This window comes from Rhincodon typus, chromosome 3 (genome assembly GCF_021869965.1).
Source record: "Rhincodon typus isolate 14 chromosome 3, sRhiTyp1.1, whole genome shotgun sequence".
Taxonomy (NCBI): Eukaryota; Metazoa; Chordata; class Chondrichthyes; order Orectolobiformes; family Rhincodontidae; genus Rhincodon; species Rhincodon typus.
Genome location: NC_063334.1, coordinates 36,685,611 through 36,710,256, shown reverse-complemented (window position 1 = coordinate 36,710,256; position 24,646 = coordinate 36,685,611). Strand labels below are relative to the sequence as shown.

The following is a 24,646-nucleotide window of genomic DNA, read 5'->3' as shown; positions in this document are numbered from 1 at the left end:
AGGGACAGACGTTCAGATGTAAAAACAGTATATTCACAGTGGCTGTAATGGAAGTAGCACAGGAACAGGCAAAAAATCTTATTTAGCTGTTGATACATGGAAGTCTCAGCATCACCATATTAATGCTCACTGTTTTCTGTTGAAGGAAGAATTCTCTCCTTATCAGGGCTGAACAGACATATGTCAGGCACTGAATCACCTGTCCTGGCTCTCTACAGCCTATTGTGGTACGTTTTCACCAAAAATAAGGGCAAAGGGTTGAGCAAGATGGAAGTGGCTGGCATAGCTGTTAATGTAACTGATAAGGTGTCCCAAGTGATTGAGCAGGCAGCACAGAGGGCATGCAGGGTTTAATAGTCTAGGGGAGATGGGGCAGTATAAAACCCTTTGAGGGAAGATGCTATATTCGACAGTGGGTATGCTAATCAATGAGTTTTGGTAGCAGAGATGAAGTGAGTGTGAGGGAGCAGAGAAGATGATGGTACTTACCCTCACAGAAGGTCACTAAATTTCTTGCAGCGTGGTGGTCATTTCTCCAGACTGTGGACACTGCACTGGCCCAGGTTGGCTGGGTCTGGTGGCATGGTTTCCTCTGGTGGTCCTGAGGAAAGAGGACAGCCCTCCTGCTCACCAATACCTCTGTGTCCCTCTCTGCAATGCAAAGTGCCTACTTGCCTCTATTGACAATCTCCTCTAATGTGAAGTTGGGCTTTAAACATGGCACCAAGGACAATAAAGCCAGAAGACCCTAGCAATAGACAGCACTTCAGCTGCTGGAGGGTGCAAGATGCATGAGAGTGATGCTGAGAAGGCAGGGTGCATACTTAATAAGGTGAGCACCGTAAAGTTGTGAGTGGAAACACGCTACAGGTCTTGGAGAGAAATATTCCATGGAATTCCCCGAGACTAAAACTTAGTCAAAATTTGCACAGAATCAGCTAGTGCCTACCATTCCCCTGACAACGTTTTTATGTCACATCAAATACTGAAATCAGAATTACAGCCACTTTGTCCTTCTTCAAGGATCGTATTTTCTGCACAATACCAGCTGTCTCTTGATAGAACTTCATAATCTACAAGAGACTTCATGAGCTACATACTTTGTAGAAAATACCTTCAAAGGCACACTCAAGTAGCATTTATAGAGATCTTTGTGTTGAATGTGTGTGTATATCTCAAGGCAGCTACATAATTGAAGTGCTGCCTTGATTCATACTGAGCCAAGAAAAGGATTTGCTCAAAGAGGTGAAATTCATTTCATTTTCTCCCCAGTTCTTGCAGTTCCCTGTTCCATTCCACCAGGATTTGTCTAGTGCAGTACCAGGTAGCTTTGGTATTAGAGGCGATGTCCTGTGCTTACATTTACATATGCTACATGAGGTTAGGTGAAAGCGACCGCCCTTGATAACATCTGACAAGCAATTGACAGTGTGTGGCATCAAAGAGCACGAGAAAAATTAGAATCAATGGGAATCGGAGAAAAACTTTCTGCTTGTTAGAGCCATACCTAGCACAAAGGAAGATGGTTGTGTTTGTTGGAGGTCAGTCATCTCAATTCCAGGACATCTCTGCAGGAGTTCCTCAGGGTAGTGTCTGGGGTCCAACTGTCTCAGCATACCGGGCCTGGCTCTCCAGGCAGCCAGATAATCGCAAGCCTGAGGCAGCAGTATCTCTGGCATTGCTCTGTGGTAGCCATTGACCCCCGTGTCTGCATATGCATTTGCATTAAGTCACAGGTGGCCAACACCATGGAGTGTTCTCCTGCCTGGACGTGAGCAGGTGCCTGGTCTCTGGCAGTACTGTGAGTGCCAGCAACCTGGGGAATTTCTTCCTGAACCAGCTGCAGAGATATGGCAGTGGAGTGCACACCAATAGATGCTCTGGATTGTATTGTAGCTCAAATACCCACTGAGCTGTCAATATCTGAGTTGCTGGTGGGTACAGCTGCTGCTTCCTCTGAGGGAATGTGGACATATCACTGCTACCTGCAAGATGGAAAAGACAGGAGACGTTATAAGTTGTATCAGGTGAAAACCATATTGACAGTGGGGTTAATGTGAGAGATGCATTGCACAGAATGTGGCTGCTTCCTTGCTTGGCAGGACATGAGTGTTTCAGTATTCCCATAGGAGCAGTCCTGGTCCTTTCTGGTCAATGCTGGATTTTTTTGTTGTGGGATGTTGGTTCCTCTACCATTCATCTTAGCAATTCCAGCCCAATTATGGGCTGCTTTTTCTTGGAATGACAGAAAAAGAGACTGAATCAGGTGAAAACATCTGGAACAGCTGTTAGTGCTAGTAACATGCTTGAAAAAAAAAGGTTGACCAAATGGGGACAAAAAAAACTCTGGTACCTACCCTAACTAGCTCTACTATAACTACCTATAACTACAGGTGCTTCCCTGTTAATGTTCTCAGTATTATCATTACAGCCTCAATATGCTTCACCAGATATGACAATCAAAACAAATGTAGCAAAAATGAAGGTAATCATTTTGGATTTAATTTTCTAAAGCTGTATGTCCCACAGTCCTATTATCATTTCTTACAACTATTCAGTACTGTTCTTGCACTGTAATGATTCATCAATACCAGCTGCCAAATTCTACTCCAGTCCTGAGACATAAAATCACTTCAGTGGAACCAACAGTATTGTTCCTTTAAGCAGAATAACTTAACTGCATCCCAGCGGAGTTAAAAATAGGGAGGGCGTGTTATAAGATGACAAGTGTTCATGATACTGGGTTTAATCCACATACAAGCTGTAATGTGCAACTTGACTTTCATATTGTTGATTTTATTGTTTTGGCTACTTCAATAAGCTTTGTTAATGAAAGCTGAGTAGACCAGAAAACCTTAAATGAGCCTTTTGTTGCAGTGTCCCTCCAAAGGGAAATGTTTAATATATTGCAGTAGGATGGTGTTTAGCCCAGTTGCAGTGCTCTATGTTAAAACAGATTCTATATAAAGCTGGAGTTACTGGGCCCTGTTACTGTGTGAGTTACAGTGAGGCAGAGCACAATAAAAAGACATATATCATTATGGCCCTACTTACTTAGTTAAATTATCTAGCATAATACTAACAACTTTTGTTTTATTTTTAAGTTTTCTGCCCAAAGGCCAGTCTAAACCCACAGTGCTACGATCCCCACAACTGCTAGGCCAGGAAGATGGGTGCTGAATCCACCCAAGCCAGAACATGGATTATCTCCATGCAGTCGCACCAATCTGATCTACATCAGCTACAAACTAAATGAGCCAAGCAGCCCCAAAAGAAGTCTGAGCTGATGTGGTCAGATATACTTATACACATTGCAGCCTGGAGCTATTGATACTAGTTGCAGAGTCTCAAATTTCTTTTCATTGCACCTAGCTGACGAGGTATCTCTTCAGCTCTTACCACTTGCCATTGGCGTATGTTGCTCAACCTGTTTCACTGCATTATGAACACCAATCTTGTTCATCAAGTCCCACACCCAGAGTTTCTGGCTCAGGGGGGGCACTGTCTCGCAAGGCCTCCCCAAATATCCCTTGTTTGTAACTCTTGAATGAAATGAATGGATGATTTATTGTCACACATCTTGAAAATAGTGAAGTGTTTTGTTGCCACAATCTGTTGTTATTTTGAGTTACAATAAGGATAAGAAGAAATTACTTAAATAAGAGTTCATCTTCTATTCAAGTTGAGGTCTCAAGTACAGCTTCAGGGCTTCTGAAAGGTCTCTGCAAGGTGTTCTGGTCCTCAAGGAGTCCCGCTGTGGGAACAGTAATGACGATGCCAATGCCCAAGGAGACCCTGGCTCTGCTGCCACTACCACCTCACTGACACTGCCAGGAGTCCAGGCTCCGACCCCACCGCCACTGCCACCAGGTGTCCCAGTCCATACTGCCAACCCTGCAGCCACCACCTCATTGACACTGCCCCGGCCTCGAAGATGAAGAAGAAAGGATGAAGAGAAAGGACGAAGAGTACATGAAGAAAACAATGCCACTGGCCTGGTGCGGACGGGCTCTGACGAGCTCAAACGTTACCTACCGTGCTGGCGTCATCTTGGTCAAATATAATAATAGTTTTATGGCTGTCCTTCTTGAGACTGGTTTAAACATAAACTAAACAGTGAAGAACTCACCACAGATTCTAATGGAGCTGCACCTTTCATCAGTCTTTGCTCTGAACTGTATTGCTATTTCAACAGATTTACAATACATTAGACACAAATATCATTTTCTTTTTACAGCTGTTTATATTAAACATTATTAGTATCTTTCTAGAAAACAAGTGTATAACAATTACTGTTTTTAACATACATGGTAAATCTGCATATTACGTCAGGAGTGTGATGGAATACTCTCTGCTTGCCCCAGATGAGTGCAATTCTAACAATACTCAAGACACTCTGCATTATCCAGGACAAAGCATCTTGCTGGACTGGCATCCCATCTAACACCCTCAACATTCATTCCTTTCAGTGACTTTCTTTAGTAATACTCTCTATAAGATTCACAGCAGCAATTCACAGGCTCCTTCAACAGCATCTTATAAACCACTGACATCTACCACCTAGAAGGACAAGGGCAGCAGATGGATGGCAACACAACCACCTACAAGTTCCTGTCAAAGCCACACACCATCCTGACTAAGAACTATATCACTGTTCCATTACTGGCACAGGGTCACTTAGACTGCAGTCATTCAAGAAGCTCACCACCGCCATCTCTAGGGCAATTAGGCATAAGCAACAAATGTTGACCTTACCAACAGCACACATTCCCACAAAAAAGTTTAAAATCTTTCAAATTAAATAGATCACATCTCTTCAAAGGAAAAACCTGATACCTCCCAGTAATTGCAAACATGCTAACTATATGGTAATAGTTTTGAAGACTGACACAGAATAGCACTAACAGGCCAAATTCTGCTCAGAACTGCTTGCCAAACATTTTGCTTTCAAGAATAACCCATTGGCAAAAGTATTTTTTTTACAGAAAGCCCAATCTCAACAGTGAATTTTTTTCCCCACTTTTCCCAAAGAGAATGGGTGTGTGTTCACATTGTAAACCAAAAGAACTACGGATGCTGTAAATCAGGAACAAAAACAGAAGTTTCTGGAAAAGCTCAGCAGGTCTGGCAGAATCTGTGGAGAAAAAAAAATCAGACTTAACATTTCAGGACTGGTGACCCTTCCTCTTCACAGGTACTGCCAGACCTGTTGAGCTTTTCCAGCAATTTCTGTTTTTGTGTGTGTTTACATTCATATTTTGGGCTATGTTACTGACTGTGTATGTTAAGCAATTATCGCATCTTTACTGAATGTACTTTGTTTTGATAATAAACGTAATTGTATTAAGAAATCAGTAGCTCCTTTAGTTTAATACCTTGTATAAACAAAGTATTTACAATTAGTCATCTTACAACCAGAGAAATTATTATTTTAAGTTGTGACTTGTGGAGTAATGGAACGTGAGAAATGCTGCACACCTCCAGCCTTGGTGATAACGTAAATCTAAGGGCTCATCCAGCAAATTCAACAAGGATATCATTGAATTGGAAGTGTGCATTAATAATGGAAAAGAATAAGAAGAAATATACCAGCTTTCTAATGCTTTATGTCAAAAGGCTTTGGCAGTTGCTGAGATCTAAGACGGAAGGTTTATCCCCGAATGATTTGCAAAGAATACTGAAAATGCCGAAAAATTAGGGTTAGAAACATAGACAACTAAAAGTAATAGCACACCATTTTAAATTGGAGGAATACCAATGTAAATCAGATGGTGAGTCAATTGAATTCACAAGAATTCAAATGCAGATAAAGCAGCTTAAAAAGGAAATAGAAAGTTTAAAAACTTTAATGTGAGGAAAAAGAAAACATTTCAGAGTGAGGAAAAAGAAAAAAAAATTCAGGCAAGAGAAAAAGGAATACCTGGTTAAAAGCTGGAACTATAAAAGAGGGTCTCAGACCCTGGGAAACATTCTGACAGCAAAAGGTCTGAGTCTAATCCAAGAGGATTACAGGTGCTGCTTAAATTTTGTACAAGCCCTTCAACATTTGATAAAAGGGATCATAAGGCATTTTTCATTTCTTTTTAATTTTCATGTTCTAGATAACTAAGCACGAGGTATGCACATGAAAACTGGACATTGCCCATGAAAAACTAATGGGAACTGATGGGGAGAGCTTACAAAGTTTATGCCTGAGGAGACTTTTCCATATTATGAGACTGCAAAACAGGCTACTCCTGGGATTATATACAAGTTGATTCCTGAGTCTTACAGCCAGAAATTTTAGAATATCTGAAAGCAGCCTAGCAAATCTATATAGAATTTGAGAGGGTAAAGCATAATAATTTTGACTAACGGATGCAGACACTAAAAGGTAGAGATGATGAGTGAAGTAATTCTCTTCTGAAGAAATTAAAAATTCATTTTCACCCTTTAATATGATTGCACATAGAAGACCAAAAGTTCGCAACAGCAGTCAAGCAGTGGAAGTGGCTGATGATTATGTGCTGGCCCACAAATTGACATTTGTTTTCTGTCAACACTAAACCTGAGTAGGATAAAAGGTGGAAAGGTGATAGGGAGGCTAGTAGCCAGGATTGAGAAGGGAGAGCCTAGGATCTCCCCCTCAGGCAGAAAGGACAGTGGTGAGGGTAGAAGTGATGACTGGAGGCCTAAGTTACAATGCGAGCCAACTTTGTACAGATTGCTGTAAATTATAGGGTAAATCCATAGTCAGTTCATAGAAAGCAGTCTCGACTGAGAATACAAAAGATAGAACTGTAGCTCTGACTGCAGCTGTGAGACCAAGTACATACACTGCTTTGAGTGCAGGGATAGTAAACAACATACCCGAGAATTACTAGGAATTCTTGTTGAATGGAAAAATAACTCTTTATGCCTTAAATGAGACAAGTAAACCTGCAGCCATACTTACAGGTGCAGGAGCCACTTAAGTTTTAATTAATGTTATTAACAGGGAATATGTATCCATACCTTTCGACTGTATGCACCTACAGTGTGATCTAATACCTGAATGGATAACTTTCATGATTGTCCATGGTTTATCGGTAGACAGAGCTGACTTACTTCTATGGGAATGATGTGGCACGAGTGAACATTGTAGCTTCTCCAATAGTCATGCACAGGCCAAGTGAAGTCAACGAGATGGAGCAGTCACAGAAAAGGTTTCCAAACCGTTTCATTCATGCATGCTCATCCATGTGATAGCTCAGCAAAGTTCATCAACAGAGGTTGAATTTGTACCTGAAACAGATATTTAGTTCTCTAAAACTTTCTTTGGAGTTTTGGTGAATCCAAAGGAATTGTTTAATAGGTCTACCCTGATCAAGGTTCAGCACATCGATTCAGTGTTAAGTAAAGTAGCCCACTCTCTCAAAATGCAGTTGAAGCTGTGTGTGTTCTGGAATCCTGCTACATGTAAAATCAGGTTCCAGTGAGGAAGTGGAGGCCTGTTGATAGATTGGCAGATGAAGAGTTCACGAGGATAATGGTTCATCAGTTTGTTGTATCACACCAATACATCATGAAATATTAAGGATAGCTCATGAAGGTCATTTTTATTTAAATAAGAATCACAAGGAGCTTCAGAAAGGTACCATCATATCCTCAAAATGACGATCAGGATATACTGTCATGAAAGTCCTCATGATTGGGACAAAGGACTGCAATTTCTTTTGTTTGCCACACAGAATGCACCTAGTTAATGGCCATGAGATAAGGGGTCCTCGGAAACTAATCAAAGAAAAACTTTTCCAGACCGAAGAATGTGTCATCCATGTTAGTCTTTTTCTATTCATTCATGGGACAAAGGCATTGCTGCCTAGGATGCCCATCCCTAATTGCCCTGAGGGCAGTTAAGAGTGAACCACATTGCTGTGGGTCTGGAGTCACAAGTAGGCCAGACCAAGTGATCAAATGGCAGATTTCCTTCCCTGAAGGACATTAGTGAAGCAGATGGGTGTTTTCCACAATCAACAATTGGTTCTTGATCATCAGTAGATTCGTAATTCCAGATTTTTTTATTATTGAATTCAAATTCCACCATCTGCCATGGTGGGATTCAAACCCAGGTCCGCAGAACTTTAGCTGAATTTCTGGATTAATAGATTAAGCAATAATACCACTAGGCCATCACCTCCTCATCTATGCACTTGTATTCTGGAAGCAGCTCAGTGGAGCTTGCAACATAGCTCAAGAACACCTTAGAATATCATAACCATGAAACAATGGGCTAACAAGCATGATCAACTCAAACATTTCAACAAGAAGATGTGGTGTCAGTGTCACTGATATTACAAGATGAACCCTTGAAAGCATGTTTCAGTGGTCCATTTAGGTCATAAAATGAGTTAGTGAAATAGATTAACTGACTGACACTGCAACTTGCCTGAATAAGAACTGGCTGTCATATCAATTTATTAATGTATAATCACCATTCAGAGAAAAATAAGCAAATACATTAGTGATCAGCTGCTAAGGACTGTGGATGATGAAACAGATCATGACAATGAGGATCAGATCATTCTCAAATTAAGCCACCTACTATCCGGATAACTAACACTGAACTATCAGGTAACTACCACGCTTCCATGTTTAGTAGTAGAAGAACAATAAGATTTAGTAAGGTTATTCATTGAATTTAAAAGGTGCCTGTAGGAAGAAAGCACAGTTCATAATTAAATCGTACAGTACTTGGGTGTAGGACAATCCTATCCTACATCCTTATCGCTCAATTCAGGCGAAACAGGCTCAGATCCAAGATAACAAGGTGTAGAGCTGGATGAACACAGCCGGCCAAGCAGCATCAGAGGAGCAGGAAAGCTGACGTTTCAGGCCTAGACCCTTCTTCAGAAAAAAATTCAGATCCAATACTGGTTAAATGAACCAGTCAATTCTCCATCGACTACAGAAAAGTCAATACAGTAACAATGGCAGATTTTACCCGATTCCTTGCCGAAGACTATTGATAGATCTGGCAGTGTCAGACTTCTTGCCAAAATGGATATGTAAGGTTTTGGAGTAGATTTGTAGCTTGGGTTGTGGTGTTGTGTTGTTGAGATTGGTTGGCTTGCCGAGCTGGTTTCTTGTTTCACAGACATTTCGTTACCATGCTTGGTAACATCCTCAGTGCAGCCTCTGATGAAGCATCGGTGTGTTTTCCCACCTGGTTTTTAAACTCCGGGGTCCGTTGAGATAGATTGCCTCACTTCCGGTTTTCCTTCGTAATGGAATATATATGCGGTCGAGTTTGATGTGTTTATTAATAGCATGCTTCGTGGAGTGCCATGCTTCTATGAATTCTCGTGCCTGTCTCTGCCTAGCCTGTCCCAGGATCTTGGTGCTGTCCCAGTCGAAGTGGTGGTTCTCCTTGTCCATGTGGATTGAGATGAGTGAGTTTTAGTCATGTCTTTTTGTAGTCAGTTGGTGTTCATGTATTCTTGTTGTTAGTTTCCTTCCTGTTTGTCTGATGTAGTGTTTCTTGCAGTCTCTGCAGGGGATTTTGTAGATGACATTGGTCCTGTCCATGGCGGGGGGTGGGTCCTTAGTTCGGGTGAACAGTTGTCGTAGGGTTGACGTGGGCTTGTGTGCCACTCCCAGTGATTGTAGGAGTCTTGTGGTGAGTTCCGACGTGTTTCTGATATAGGGTAGTGTGATGAGTGTGTCGGGGTGTGTAGTCTCTTTCTGATGCTGTTCGTGTAGGCTGATGTAGGCTACATCATTCAGGCTGAAAAATGGTCCAGCAACTTTACCAAATGGTAGCCAGTGTTCCTAGTTGCATAGCTTATTTTGATGCTGTACTGGTGTACAATGATACTTGGGAAGACCACTTGGAATAATCCATTGGCCAATGTTTTCTTTTCCCCAAAATACCAAACTCTGCAGAGAATTTTTTTTTTTCCTCTTATCATAAAGACTGTGTTTGTGTGCATGTGCTTTGGGGAAATTTAGAGGTAACCATTCTACATTACTGGCCAATGTATGTTAACCAACTAATACAATTATGGGTTTACTAAGAAATCTAGTTGATAGATGTTTTTTATTTAAAACCAGACATCAATAAAGAATTTAATTGGTCATTTGGTAACTGTAGGAAGTATTTTTCATTTACATTGCAACTCATGAGCTAATGGTGCACTTTAGAATCATAGAATCCCTACAGTGGGGAAACAGGCCCTTAAGCCCAACAAGTCCACACTGACCCTTGGAGCATTCCACCCAGATACGTCCCCCTATAACCCACCTAAGCTACACATCCCTGAACACTATAGGCAATTTAGCATGGCCAATCCACCTAAGCTGCACATCTTTGAACTGTGGGAGGAAACCAGAGTACCCGGAGGAAACCCATGCAGACACAGGGAGAATGTGCAAACTCCACACAGACAGTCGTCCGAGGGTGGAATTTGAACCTGGGTCCCCAGCACTGTGAGGCAGCAGTGCTAACCACTGAGCCACCGTGCCGCGCCAAGTAGAGCGAGACGAATAATCATGCCCACACAGATAGTGGCTATTAACTGGTCAAATTTTTCAAATATTTTCAAATATTATCCTGGTCGGGACATAGACAGCACTGTTCTAAAATCACTGATGTGCACAGTCTAATCACTCAAGGCTGTTCACTATTATCTATGAGATTTGACTGATAAAACTTCACCTTTATCGGAAATGTTTTTTTTCAATTCATTTCCTTTGATATTTTCTTAAATGTGTAAATTCACCCCTAGAACCATTTAAACTGCAAATTCAAGAGGATCAAATTTTGAAGTTATTCAAAATTGTTATTGAAAATCACTATCAAGAAAACTGGTCTCTGCTTGAAAAATAAAACTACAATCTGGAACTACTTTGCAGCCTTCTAGTTATTTTTGTGTAAAATCAGGAAATCAGAGTCATAATTTATGATTTATTAACCTGAAAATTACTGTTACAGTTAAGCGTTGCCTGATATTATTGTTTCATTAAGTTTATCTCATTCCATTATTTTAATACAGCACTGGAGTGCCCATTTTAAATGGTTTAATGCTGCAGCCAAATAGCAGACAGAATACCACACTTGAGAGTATTTGCCTTGAAGCACCCTTTTGCATCCTTCACTAAATTCAATGAAAAACTTCAAGCAAGTTGTATAGACAACCATTTCACACTGTATTCCACACACCACACCACCCCCACCTAACCCACTAGAACATCAGCGATTTACATTTGAAAATCACCCATGAAAACTGAGTTCAACAAAAACAGAACAAATCAGAAATAGGGGTCTAGGCCCAAAACGTCAGTTTTCCTGCTCCTCTGATGCTGCTTGGCCTGCTGTGTTCATCCAGCTCTATACCTTGTTATCTCAGGAATACAGCAAGTGATAGGAGGCCAAGCAAGTAGCATAATTACTGTATAATTCCCATTGCTCAATACTGTTGAGCGGAGTTGACGTAATTAAATTCCCATTTACAGATATATGTTTAGTGTTAAACTTATAGTTTTTTTTATTATCTTTATAATAAACTAGACAACATACGGGAGGTCTTGTGGTGGAATGGGTCAGTGTCACTCTTGGTTTGAGTCCCTCTCCTGGACTTGCTGATCAAGGTAAGTTTGTTCATAAGTCTGTTCAAGCAGATGGAATACCAATGTACAAACCGTTCCATCATATACTAATAACTGGAGGAGCTGTATGTCTCCTCCTGTTCTTATGTTAAAATTGAAGTAACTGTCTTTAAAAAGTTATATTTTATAATCTTTTCACAAACACAGCTCCATAAATTACCTGGGCAGGGCAAGGCTAAAACTGAAATAATGTCAGTATCAGATTGCTAGATCAGCTTCAAATATTGCAATTAGTTTTAGTTTGGGGTGAAAAGGGAAGCCTGAATGTCATCAGGGGTTGCAAGATTAATTTGCTGCACTCTGTGTCCTTTTGTCAAGTGTTGTGGGGTTGTTAAATGGGCTAGCTCCATTTATCACACTTCAGGTATAAGAGAAATAATCAAAGCTGCTAAAAACCAGGTCAGGCTATAACTGCATATGGAAAATTACTTCAGTATGCATATAAAAAGGAATTCTAAGGTAGGCTGCATTTAATGAAGCGTTATTGGACTGAATGGAGATGGATGCTTACTGCCATATACTCCTGCATGATGATTTTTTTCCAAAGGCAAACATCATTTTTGAGCCACAGACCAGAGAAGCAGATGATAGAAAGTGCTTGTAAAATCCTGACTGTGTAGCTTTTTCATAATTTAAAAGTGAAAATATTCACTTCATCTTTGGAGTTTTGGAAAATTACCATCTGTCTGATTTCTTTTGCAAAAATGTGAAACATGATTTCAGATTTGGTTTCCTCTAATGTATCAGCATTAGGAGGCAGTGCAAACACAGGACAGTACTGCCTGTTATATCTACCTTGCGTGTGACATTAGCTGTGGTAAAATAGACTCCTTAGACCTAGGTGGGATCTCATGACCCATGTGTAAGATGACTACCTGAGTAAAGGTTAAACAGGATGGTCTGACAAATGATAAGCCACAAGGTAAATGTGCAGTCAAGGAAGAAAATAGGAGGAATTATCTTGAATGTGGTTTTCTTGCTAATAGCAATTGAACAAGTGATTGACATGACATCACCATTATGTTCCTGGAAGAAAGATATATCGAAGGCTTTAAAAGGAGAAAATCATTATGATAGAACCAAAGCTTCTTGAGCTGGACCAATGCTAGTTTCAGCCTAACACTTTAGTTAGCTCAAGAAGATCACCGTGGAAGATAATGTCACCTCCAGTTATGGAAATTAGTTTCATCTGTTGATTTGTCTGATTTAGCTCTAGTTGATCAATCGAAGGAGATCGTAATCACGGAACTGTGAAAATGCAGAGAGAGGTTTTCAGCTGTATCTGCACCAGCTCTCCAAGTGAACATCGTGACTTGTACCATTCTCCTGCCCTCTCTCCATAACCCTGTGCACGGTGCTATATTTAAATAATCATCTAATGCCCTCTTGAATGCCCCAACTGAACTTGCACCCACCATATTTCCAGCCAGTGTTATCCAGTCCCAAACCACTTGTTTGAAAAGAAAAGATTTTACTTTTTTTTTGGCATTTTACTTTTTGGCAAATTTAGTTAAATCAGTGCTCTTTTAATTTTGCTTCTTTTATGAACAGGACCAGTTTTTCCCATCTACATTGGCAGACCTCTGACAATTTTGAAAATTTCAATCAAATTTTTTTTAAGCCTTCTCTCCAAAGAAAACAGTTCCAATTTCCTCAGTCTAGATGGTAATTCCCCTCTTCCTCCATTAGTTTATCTGTTACAGGAACAGTAAACATTTCTTAGCTATTAAGAGTGATGTTTTTCTGATCTACTGAGCTGATGCATCATATCTAAACTCTCGCTTCTTAGTTGACTGCCTTAAAACCACTGATTACTTCACCTCATTTTTTTGATTCCCATCCAAATTTTACTGGTTAAGGGCTTTCGTTAAAATGTGAGTGGCAGATTGGCGACAGTGGAGGTTTCAAGATGCAAGACAGAAAAAGTAATTATCAGTCCAAGGTCAAGTTTAAAACCAATTGTTGTATCAAGTAAGTTTCCATTGCATGGCTGCAATTTTGGGGAAGACCACCATCAGGGAAGTATGGGAGGTTAATGTAGGTGGAGGGGGGATGCCAAATTTCAGCATAGCCAGGTCAGGGGCTAGTCATCAGGTAACATTCTAGTTTTTTTAGAGCCTCGGTAAAGGAAAAGGACACCTTCTGTAAAGACACTGAACGGGCAGTTTGTGTTCAGCATGAGATGGGGGCAGGAAATGTGTTGCCAATGGAGAAAGAATTCTTCTCACTCAGGCACCACTCTGTAGGTTGCAGTGAGATGGAGCAAGAAGCAGCCTTTAAATATAGATTTAATGCAAGTTAGAAGTTTAAACAAACGTTGAAAAATGCCTCGCTGTTTATTTACCTCAATCCAATGACGACCCAGCACAAAGTATCAGATCCCAGTTCAGAATGCAATGCCACCTTATGGGCAAGCCTACAACTGGCAACAGTTCCTTCTTATTAAATACCCACACACTCAATATACAGATAACATAAAAAAGTTTTAGGCTGACACACAATATTAATTTATGAGTATAGCACACTTTATTAAATCAGAAAATCCACAATAGTGCTACCTACAAGCAAAACATCATCCAAATATTCAACATTATTACACTGGATGTTTTCCATATGTGAAACCTGGCATAGAAGTTTACAATGAATCCTGCAACTGAATGTTGTGAGACAGTCAGCATTAATATCTGATAAACTATACAGAAGACTGCGTGAGAAAAATGTTCCAGTTCATTTCTAAAATAAAATAGAATTTGATTATATTTTTTAAAGGAAAGGACCACAATGTTAAAGGTGAGACAGAGGTCATTATTGGAATGAATGGAAATAAATTCATCTCACCTGTTGTAGAGGAGAATGTCGGGGACCCACACATAGTCTGAAGGAAAGTGCATGGTGCGTATACCACCATATTCAGTAACATTCCACTTTAGGTAGCAGTCTTTCCAGTGCTATTTGAGGCAAGAAACAATTGGTTTAATATATACACTTATTAACAGGACATGTTAATGCATTTTGTATTTGTATGTTATTTTAGATTATTTATGCACAAGGCGGCCAGTGAGTGGAAAAATATCAAGGCTAGGCAGAAATGGGGAATTGAGGTTACAATCAGGTTAGCTATGAATTTATTAAATGGTGGGGCCAAATGGCTGACTCCTGTTCTTGATTCACATGCTCATATGTTCAGATATCCTAGTGCCAATAAACTTCCACTTTCAGGACTCATCACACCATATAAATTTCAAATTGTCCTGTAATTACTTATAGTGAATATATTTCAACAAGATTTAACAGCTATGAAGCAAATCCGAGATTTGGGCGTTCTGAAGTTACAAAATGCTTCCCTTCCTTCCTTACCATTTCTTCTCTTCTCCAGTTCCTGTGTGGAAGACGAGGCAGGTCATTTGCCCTGAGTGACACTGCACAGTAACAGGAAGCTTTGATAACACTCATTCTGGAATGTGCCCTTGATCTCTGCTTGGCATCTCTCTCCAAAACATGGATGAGGATAAAAACCAACCATTACATGGGGGGCTAAGGTTCTACCATTCACTGAGACAGGTCCAAAATGTTGGACACTGTATCACACAGCAAGAAAGGGGAAATTTTAACTACTACCCTGTGAAAAACAGGTAACATTTCTAATTTTTCTGTTTTGTGGTAATTTCAATGCATCAGTTTGAAAGGGTGCAGCGTCAATCTGAATCAGACAGCAGCATCATATGTTGATGCAATTTGAAGTTCTACATGACTTTAACTATTGACTATGCAGGACATCTACCATAGTGACTCTGTCTGTGGGGTGATGGCACCTGATGTTCAAGGAGTAGAGGCATGGTGGATGTAACCCTACCTCAGGACCAAGAGACCTGGGGTCACGTCCCACCCGTTCCAGAGGTGTCTCAGCACATCTTTGAACAGATTGATGAGAAATATCTATATTCTTGCAAACATTGAGTTTGAGACCACCACATTTTGAGGCAAGAAGTAGAAGGCCCATATTTATACGAGTGATCATTTTGATGGGTTGAAATATACACTTTGGAACTGGAACATTGGATTTGGAACTGGAACATTGGACCTTTGGAAGTGCCTAGAGTTTTGGAGAGGTGATCTCATTGAAACTTGAAAAGTTCTTACAAGGTATGACTGGATGAATGTAGATAGGATTTCTCCTCTGGTTGGTGGCTCTAGAAATAAGGACATGACCTCAGGAATAGGAGGTATGCAATTTAAGACTAGAAAGAATTTCTTTGTTCAGAGACTGTTGAATTTTTGCTGTTCTTTACCCCAGTGAGCAGTGGAATAAAGTATTGAGAAGGTTCGAGACCGAAATTGATATGCCAACATTTCTGTCGCAGGCCTGCTGCAGTGCTCCAGCAAGCCTCAGCGCAAGCTCAAAGAACAAGATTTCATTTTCTGCTCAAGGATCAAGCAGCCTTTAGGACTCAACATCAAGCTTAATAATTTTACAGCCTGGTTACGTCCTTCCATGTTTTTTTACCCACCACCCCCACACCCTGGTCCTGTCATATTTTCAGCTCAGCTGAGCCATCTCACCCACTCTGAGTCCTATTATCTTAGTCCTTCTCTTCTGTCCTAGCTTAGTATCAATGATCGCCTTTCATACCTATGTCTCTCTCTCCCTCTCTCTGGGCTTCGTCTCCACCTATCTGCTGACCTCACCACCCCCCATTCCGACCCCATTGTCAGCATAAATATGAAGCGGTCACTGGACTTAAAACGTTAATTCTGTCTCTCTGTCCACAGATGCTACCAGATCTGCTGAATTTCTCCAGCAATTTCTATTTTTATTTCAGATCTCCAATGTCCACAGTTCTTTGTTTTATATTAACCTTTTTTCCTGTCAAGTTCATTCAAGGTTACAATTTATCTGCCTTTCTGTAAAGATTATAGGTGATATTTCATTTTGGATATCCTTAGTTGAATTGATACTGTTGAATGAGACTTTTTTTTTTAATGCCTGGTGTATCTTGTGCCATGCTTTTTAAAAGTTTTATTTTTCATCAAAATCTTGAGGTTATAGACTTGTGGTCATGTTTACCATCCTTAGAAGCCATTTTATCTATTTTACTTTATCTATTTAACATACCTTTTTCTAAAAGCTACTTTACCAGGATTTTTTCACACTGCAGGTTTTATCAATGTGCACAATGTACTTTGTTACAAAATCTTAAAAATATGCTTAGGTCAGAAGTAGGTCAAAAAATACCTTGTCTCTTAAATCCATTAGATTAGTGATAGGGTGTACATGACATTTATGTATTTTTATTGAGCCATTATGTTGAAAGTAATCTTTCTACACAAGGTATCACTTAGGTGAAGATTTTCATCAGTTAAAATAATCCCATAAGATGACAATCTATTCAGTCTTTAATTATACTGAATTAATCTTTATTCTGAAAGAGTAATGCACTAATTGCACCTGAATTCCACCTAACGATCTATAATTATAGAACATAGAACAGTACAGTACAGGCCCTTCAGCCCACAATGTTTTGCCGACCTATTATCCTACTCTAAGATCAAACTACCCTGTATACCCTTCATTTTACTATCATCCAAGAGTCGCTTAAATGTCCCTAAAGTATCTGATTCCACTACCACTGCCGGCAGCGCATTCCATGCACCCATCACTCTCTGTGAAAAGAACCTACCTCTGACATCTCCCCTATACCTGCCTCTAATCGCCTTAAAATGATAACCCCTCGTAATAGTCATTTCCACTCTGGGAAAAAATCTCTGGCTATCCACTCTATCTATGCCTCTCATCATCTTGTACACCTCCATCAAGTCACCTCTCATCCTTCTTCGTTCCAATGAGAAAAGCCCTAGATCCCTCAACCTTTCCTCATAAGACCTGCCCTCCAGTCCAGGCAGCATCCTGGTAAATCTCCTCTACACCCTCTCTAAAGCTTCCACATCCTTCCTACAATGAGGCGACCAGAACTGAACACAATATTCCAATTGTGGTCTAACCAGAGTTTTATAGAACTGCAGCATAACCTCGCAGCTCTTAAACTCAATTCCCCTGCCAATGAAAGCCAACACACCACACGCCTTCTTAACAACCCTATCAACTTGGGTAGTAACTTTGAGGGATCTATGGACGTGGACCCCAAGATCCCTCTGTTCCTCCACACTGTCAAGAATCCTGCCAATAACCCTGTATTCTGCATTCAAATTCAACCTTCTAAAATTAATCACTTCACACTTTTCAGGTTGAATTCCATCTGCCACAATTCTTCCACAATTATACCAATGTTCTTTCACTTTAGTATCCACAATATAACAAACCAATGAGCCATTGACAAGTCTGGCAAGTCTATAATATAATCCTAAAACTAAGATTATAAGCAAAAACTTTGTAAAGATCCTTTGAAAAACAATGGCTCAATCTACAATCTCTTTAAAGTGCCAAACAACCAAAAATATTTGTAATATAAATGCCAATCTCTCTACCTCATAGCTCTTACATGTATGCAAACAAACAAACAGGTAGTTTAAACAAAAAGAACTAAAGCAACAAGGCAATAGAGATGCCAATCAAACAATATTTCACTCGCCTCTGCATAAACATTGTTTTGTGAAAGCTAAATACATTCAACCAGGTATTCATAACAAGGCCACCTGATCAATCAGTTTTGTTGATATATGATCCAGATGGCCACATTATGAATGCCTGGTTGCGCTCCAAGACTACACTTTAGATTTAAAATGAGACCAGGAATAAAGCAAATTAGTGATGTGAAGAAATTGGAGAAGCTGTAATTATTCTCATAGAATAGAAAAATTAAGGCAGATTTTATAGAGGTGTGCAAAATTATTAAGCTTCCAGAGTCCAACCACCAGAATGACAAAATCAGACAGCACTGATTCAAAATAATTGATACCTGAAACTGTGGACAGATAAGGAGATTTTTTTTCCATAGTGTGTGTTTTTTTTCAAAAGGATATTAAGTCTATACTTTTTTTTAAGAAAAGGCAGGCTAATATATGGTGGCAGAATGTAGAAGTGCGACAAAAATTGATAGCTCTGAAGAACAAATACAGGCACAATGGGCCAAATGGCCTCCATTTGAGCTGTAAGATGTTAGGTTACTTTGTTTACAAGAACACTGCAATAGCTGAAGCAATACTGTCCAATAACATTGCTACCTAGTCACATGCAACATCATTTTAGCTGCACACACTAAGTGTAACAGAAAATGCTTTGCACAAACTCACACCTTCAAGTATCTACACTTTGGAAGTGAATATTCAATTACCAAAATTATACCACGAGTAACCAAACAATAGGTCATCTTAGTAATTAATATTTTCTAATCTTACAACCCTCTGATATAAGTATACATTTTTAATTCTGGTTCATGTATATCTTTGCTATTAATCACTCCACCATACTATCAGTTGTCGATAGATTTTGAACTCTCAGGTTTGTTCCCTATTCCTTCCTGCTTCTTTACTATGCTTTCATCCTTCAAGAACACCTTAAATATAACTACAATCTTAGGGGACTTGGTGCCATTACTTGTCCTGTAATACTCCCTTAAGTGTCATGGGGTGCGCCATTACATTAAGGGTATTGCATAATATTAGTTATTGTTGAAGTGAAACTACTTAACAGTCAAATAACAATCTAACACTGATACACTTTACTTTTTGTCTTGAAAGCAGAAAATGCTGGAAATCACAGCAGGTCAGGCAGTATCCATGGAGAGAGAGCAAGCTACCATTCTGGTCTAGATGACTCTTCAGGAGGTGACATGAAGCGTGGAGGGGGCAGCATTTATGCAATAGTGGGATCGTGGGGAGATTGATGGAGTGCAGGGGGAGAGAGGCTTGCTCTCTCTCCATGGATGCAGACTGACCCACTTTGATTTCAAACACTTTTTATTTATAGTACAGATTCCATCATGTTTAGCAATTTGCCCCTCACTTTTTCATACAGTCATAGAATCCTTACAGTGCGGAATTAGGCCCTTCGGCCCAACAAGTCCACACCGACCCTCAGAGCATCTCACCCAGACCCAACCCCCTATAATTCACCTAATCTACACATCCCTGAACACTACGGGCAATTTACCATGGCAGTGTCTAGTTATGAGCACGGTGATCACCAAATGCACCTTTTACTCATTTATTTACTAATTAAAGATGCAATTAGCCACAGTTGTATTTCCAATAAGTCACAGGTGGGCTAAGGGCTAGTATAGCGGACATCATTGTTCTACATCATCTTCAAAATTAGTCAGGGTGGGATTTCACCCAATGAAGCTAATTTTTCTAATGCAGTGATCTGTAACAATTCTAGAAATTTACAGTTGTCTGAGCTGTGGAGTATCGAAATTCCTTGGCAGTGAACAAGGGAGTATATATAATCTAAATCTTAACTTCAAGCTGTCATGCTTAGAAAAGACTTGAGGATATCTGAAATTTGGTTGAATCTGATTTTCCAAGCATTTCTGTCCCAAAACTTTGGAAAATTTTGTTTTTATCCTTTTATGGACTGTAAGCATTGCCAGCAAGGCCAACATTTGTTGAACATCAACAATTGCTCTTGAACTGAATGACTTGCTACACCCTTTCAAAAGGCAGTTAAGATTATGCATGATAGTGGATATGGAGTAACATGTAGGCCAGACCAGGTAGAGTTGGTTGATTTTCTTTCTTAAGGGACTTTAGTGAACTGGATGGGTTTTTATGTCAATCAATGTCAGATAGTTGCCATGCGGCACCTGTCCTTGAAATACTCAACAAATGATATACTGATAACAAAAGTGTTCTTCCACAATTGATTAAAGTGGAAAGGCTCACAGTAGAAAAAAGTATTACATTTAATCCTTATTTTACAATAGGAATTGCATTGCGTCTCAATGTTTGTTTGAAATTAATGTTCCTTTTTGTGAATCTATGCAATTGTACTCGTAGTGCATCTTCAAACCATTTTAAGTTTGATAAGTCTGAACTTCAATTATACATCATTGTGACCTACAGGATGCCGATTACTGGTTTTAAAAAGGTATGAATTATGTAGTTACTACGAATCAATAAGTGATACATTATTCCAATTTCTTCACAAATTTCAAACTCAACATTGCAAGTAATATATTAAAATGTTTAATCAGGGGAGTGGCAAGGTCTACTATTGCTGATCTGCAAAAAACGAAATACATTTAAATGAACCAGAGCTGTGTCTGTTTTTTATTCATTTTGTGGGGTTTGGGCATCACTGGCTGGCCAGCATTTATTGCCCATTGCTAGTTGCCCTTGAGAAGGTGGTGGTGAGCTGCCTCTTGATCTGCTGTAATCCACCAGCTGTGGGTTAATTTGCAATGCCCTTAGGGAGGGAATTCCAGGATTTGGACCCAGCGATAGTGAAGGAACAGCGACATATTTCCAAATCAGGATGGTGAATGGCTTGGAGGGGAACTTGAAGGTGATGGTGTTCCCAAATATCTGCTGCCCTTGTCCTTCTAGATGGAAGTGATCATGGCTTTAATACAATATGTCAACATACTAAAATGCAGGAATTTGGGAACTGCACAACCATCAGGCAAACTGCCCCTGAGAAAACCTGTCTAAATTACAACTAGGCCACCACTATGGATAATGCTGTTAGTTACTAATGTGTTACATATATAGAAGATGGAAGGCATAGGACTCCTACTCGCAAGATTTCACAATAATATTGATTCAGACATCTTTGGCCCTATTGATTTAGCTATCCAGAGAGAGTCCCTTTACATTCAACTCCATTTCCCAACCTGGTAGCATCCAATTAAGTCTTTGACTCTACCACTCTACCTCAGTTTATTCAACAGAGAGACTTCCCATGGGGGTAGTATTTCCTGATATGTATCCTTACTTACTCATACGTAGTTTGAAGGTGTGTCCCTGATTTTACTTCTGCCATTTTATAATGTAATAATCCAGTTTAACAATGCTACATAACATGTTTGTCTCAGAACATCTCTCAAGTGGTTCCTTTCAAAAAAACTAAGGTTACTTAGAGCTCGCCACAGAAAGTTAGTGTCCTAGTTCTTCTCTCCTCAGGATGTGAATGTCTCTCTTGATGTTCAGCATTGGATGCAGTATCCAAGGTCGAGTCTGACTTCAGCACTATATGAAGTTTGCTCTTTACTATCTCAGATGCTCTTTTTACAATTTTGCATCTACAGTTCAGCATCCCACTGGCACTGTTCATGGCTGCGGCATATTGGTTGGACAGGTTTAACATCTATGAAGAAGCATGAAGCTTTGTGCAGCATACTTCAGCTTCATCTTTCACTACTTCAACAGAGAATCATAGAATTATTAGAGAGCCAGAGGAGGCCATTTGGCCCATCATTTCTGCACTCGTTCTCTGAGCATTTTCTCTTAGTGCCACCATCTTTGAGTACACATTCTGTCTATTTTTTCTTCTTATAAGGTTTGGGATGAGCCAAATTCCTCCTTCATGGTGTCATTTGAAAATAAATCAGTGATATTTTAGCTGTATGTGATTTCATATTTTTCAACAACCTCATTTTGAGAAATGTTAAGATTTGCAATAATTATTAGTTAGGGATAACAAAATGGAAATGCGTTTAAACAAAAATCTTACCATATGCAGCCAAACATTGGTGATCAGCACTTGATTTTTCTCATCCTAAAAAGGGGAAGAATAATTATTTACAATTAAAACAGGATTTCTGCCTTACAATAAAAAAAATTTTCAAGAAAGGACCTAGATACCATGAATGAACTGGACATTTTAGAAACATAGCTGAAGTGATCTTCCAGGTCATAACATAGAGAACCACCAAACTATCACAGGAATGGTCATATCAGATACGTAAGCATTTGACTAACACAAAAATATCAACAAATCAGCCATGTACGATAAGGGGATATGGAACATAAGCCAAATAGACAACACATCCGTAAATCTATATATCACATGATTTTCATAGAAAGCTAGCAATGGGGTGGCATTTACACTCAATGTGGTGATGTTCCAAACCAGTGTATCACAGAAGTAAAATTCTTATCACTGTTTTCTCTATTACGGTACAATTCTGATCTTGTTCATTGCAGTTGGGGAAGCTCCTGATTGAGGAGAGTGAGGAATGAAAGTTTTCCTTCAACTGGGAGAAACAATGGAAGGCAAGTCATTTGTACACTGTCAGGGACCTCAAGATGACACAAGTGGGAACAACACTCTTTTTGAATCCACCAAACTGCAGAACAGACCAAGAAAGATCTTAAGAGAGAGAATCCATCAGTAGTGTGTCTGAGGTCATTCACCCAGATAAAGTGTGAAACTGCTCTTGCCAGGTGCACTATTAATATATTTGTAAAATATTCCAGTCTTCCCACCTCTGTTAATATGTAAAAGTTCATTCTATCTTTTGATTTTTATTTGTAACAATAGCTTTAATTTTACCCTTTATTAGATTAAACCTTTGCCCTCTTTGTGCTACTTTCTCAGTTTTGTTTGAAGCAATTCTTTGGATCTTTCTTTTCTGCAACGTTTACTATCATGCATCTTGATATGATCTTAGGGACAATTCTGGGCCCTGACTTGCCTGCAAATTAAAGGATGTTGTGGTGTGCTGAGCCTGTGCGAGAAGGAATGTATGGTTTACAATTCTCCTACCCCATGTCGGTTGTAAAATCCAGGTGCCCTTCTAACATATGCTTTCTAATGGAATTAAAGAGTATATCAAGGAATGTAACTGGAGCTAATCTCTAGCTGTCAGCAATAGGATCTTCTGGCTTCACAGAGCAGCAGCCAGACATCACTAATGCCCAAAGATCACGGGAGGAGAACATTAAAATACTTGAAGGAGACTTGCAGGTCTTTCGATCTTTGGTGAACTTCTATGATATTTACAGATTCTCTGGCCCATCTAAGGCCCTGGTGTAAGACCCACCTCTTGTATTTTTAGACAGCACCCCTCTTAGAGTGCTCAATGAATGCAGAAAAAGGACAGCAAGATGAGAGGCTGAGAAAATCCCATTTTAACAAATGAAAACTCACTTCCAAACATTTGGGGAAGTCTTCTGATGGCTTTCATCAGGACAGTGATGCAGTTGAAAACCAAAGTGGGTCAAAATGAGGTGCTAGCTTATATGACAAAGTTACAGAAATAGAAGTATAAACAATGGCAGTAGCCAGGTAGACCAGTTTGGTCAGCTGATCCAAAATCACACCAGAAGATCCGTCGATGCATCGAGTACCTGAAATAGAACACAGTTTGTGGGACTTCTAAGCAATCACTGTCATTGTGAGTATGTATTATTGCATCATGGTGTAATAATGGTGTATCATATTAAGTGAAACTGTATCCAAAGTCATTGTGTGCTATTGATATCTAGGCCACAACCTGTCACCACAGGTAAGGAGGTTTTCACATCTGTGGCTGATCACCGGATAGATCGAAGAAGGCAAGTTTTGAGGCTGATCGGGTCGAAGGTTACAGAAAAAAGAAGCGTATGAGGATGGATAATGCACTAAGGTTGTATGCTCAGAGAAAAGGTAAATTATGAATAACAATTCAACTTCAACTCAACCCAACTTCTCAATCAAATTGACAAAAATGACAAGTGGAAGGCTGGCCTTTGTAACACATGTTATAGAACATCAAGCTTTTATAAATCTTACCAAGTTATATTCCATTCAAAATACAAAATGACACTCAAAGTCCAAACACCCTATGGCGCCACGTTTTCTGTATATTTCATGTAAACTCCTTGAAGGAGCTAATAATTCTTGGAAATAAAATGTGTCTTGCCAATTCCTTGCTAACGGTTTTCAATGATACCGCATGCAACTCTGGTCTCCCTGCTATAGAAAGGATGTTGTGAAACTTGAAAGGGTTCAGAAAAGAATTATAAGTATGTTACCAGGGTTGGAGGGTTTGAGCTATAGGAAGAGGCTGAATAGGCTGGGGCTATTTTCTCTGGAGCATCAGAGGCTGAGGGGTGATCTTATAGAGGTTTATAAAATCATAAG

The 24,646-nt window shown here is 39.7% G+C and overlaps 1 protein-coding gene across 1 annotated transcript in view; it reads right to left on the bottom strand.

The window, feature by feature from the left end:
- chrna8 (cholinergic receptor, nicotinic, alpha 8) overlaps nt 1-24,646 on the bottom strand; it is a 148,059-nt gene that overhangs the window by 86,969 nt on the left and 36,444 nt on the right. Inside the window, exons 3-4 of the mRNA XM_048620319.1 lie at nt 22,253-22,297; nt 14,464-14,573 (exon numbers count right to left, since the gene is read on the bottom strand). Coding sequence (XP_048476276.1) covers nt 14,464-14,573; nt 22,253-22,297 — 155 coding nt within the window. The remainder of the gene's footprint in view (nt 1-14,463; nt 14,574-22,252; nt 22,298-24,646) is intronic.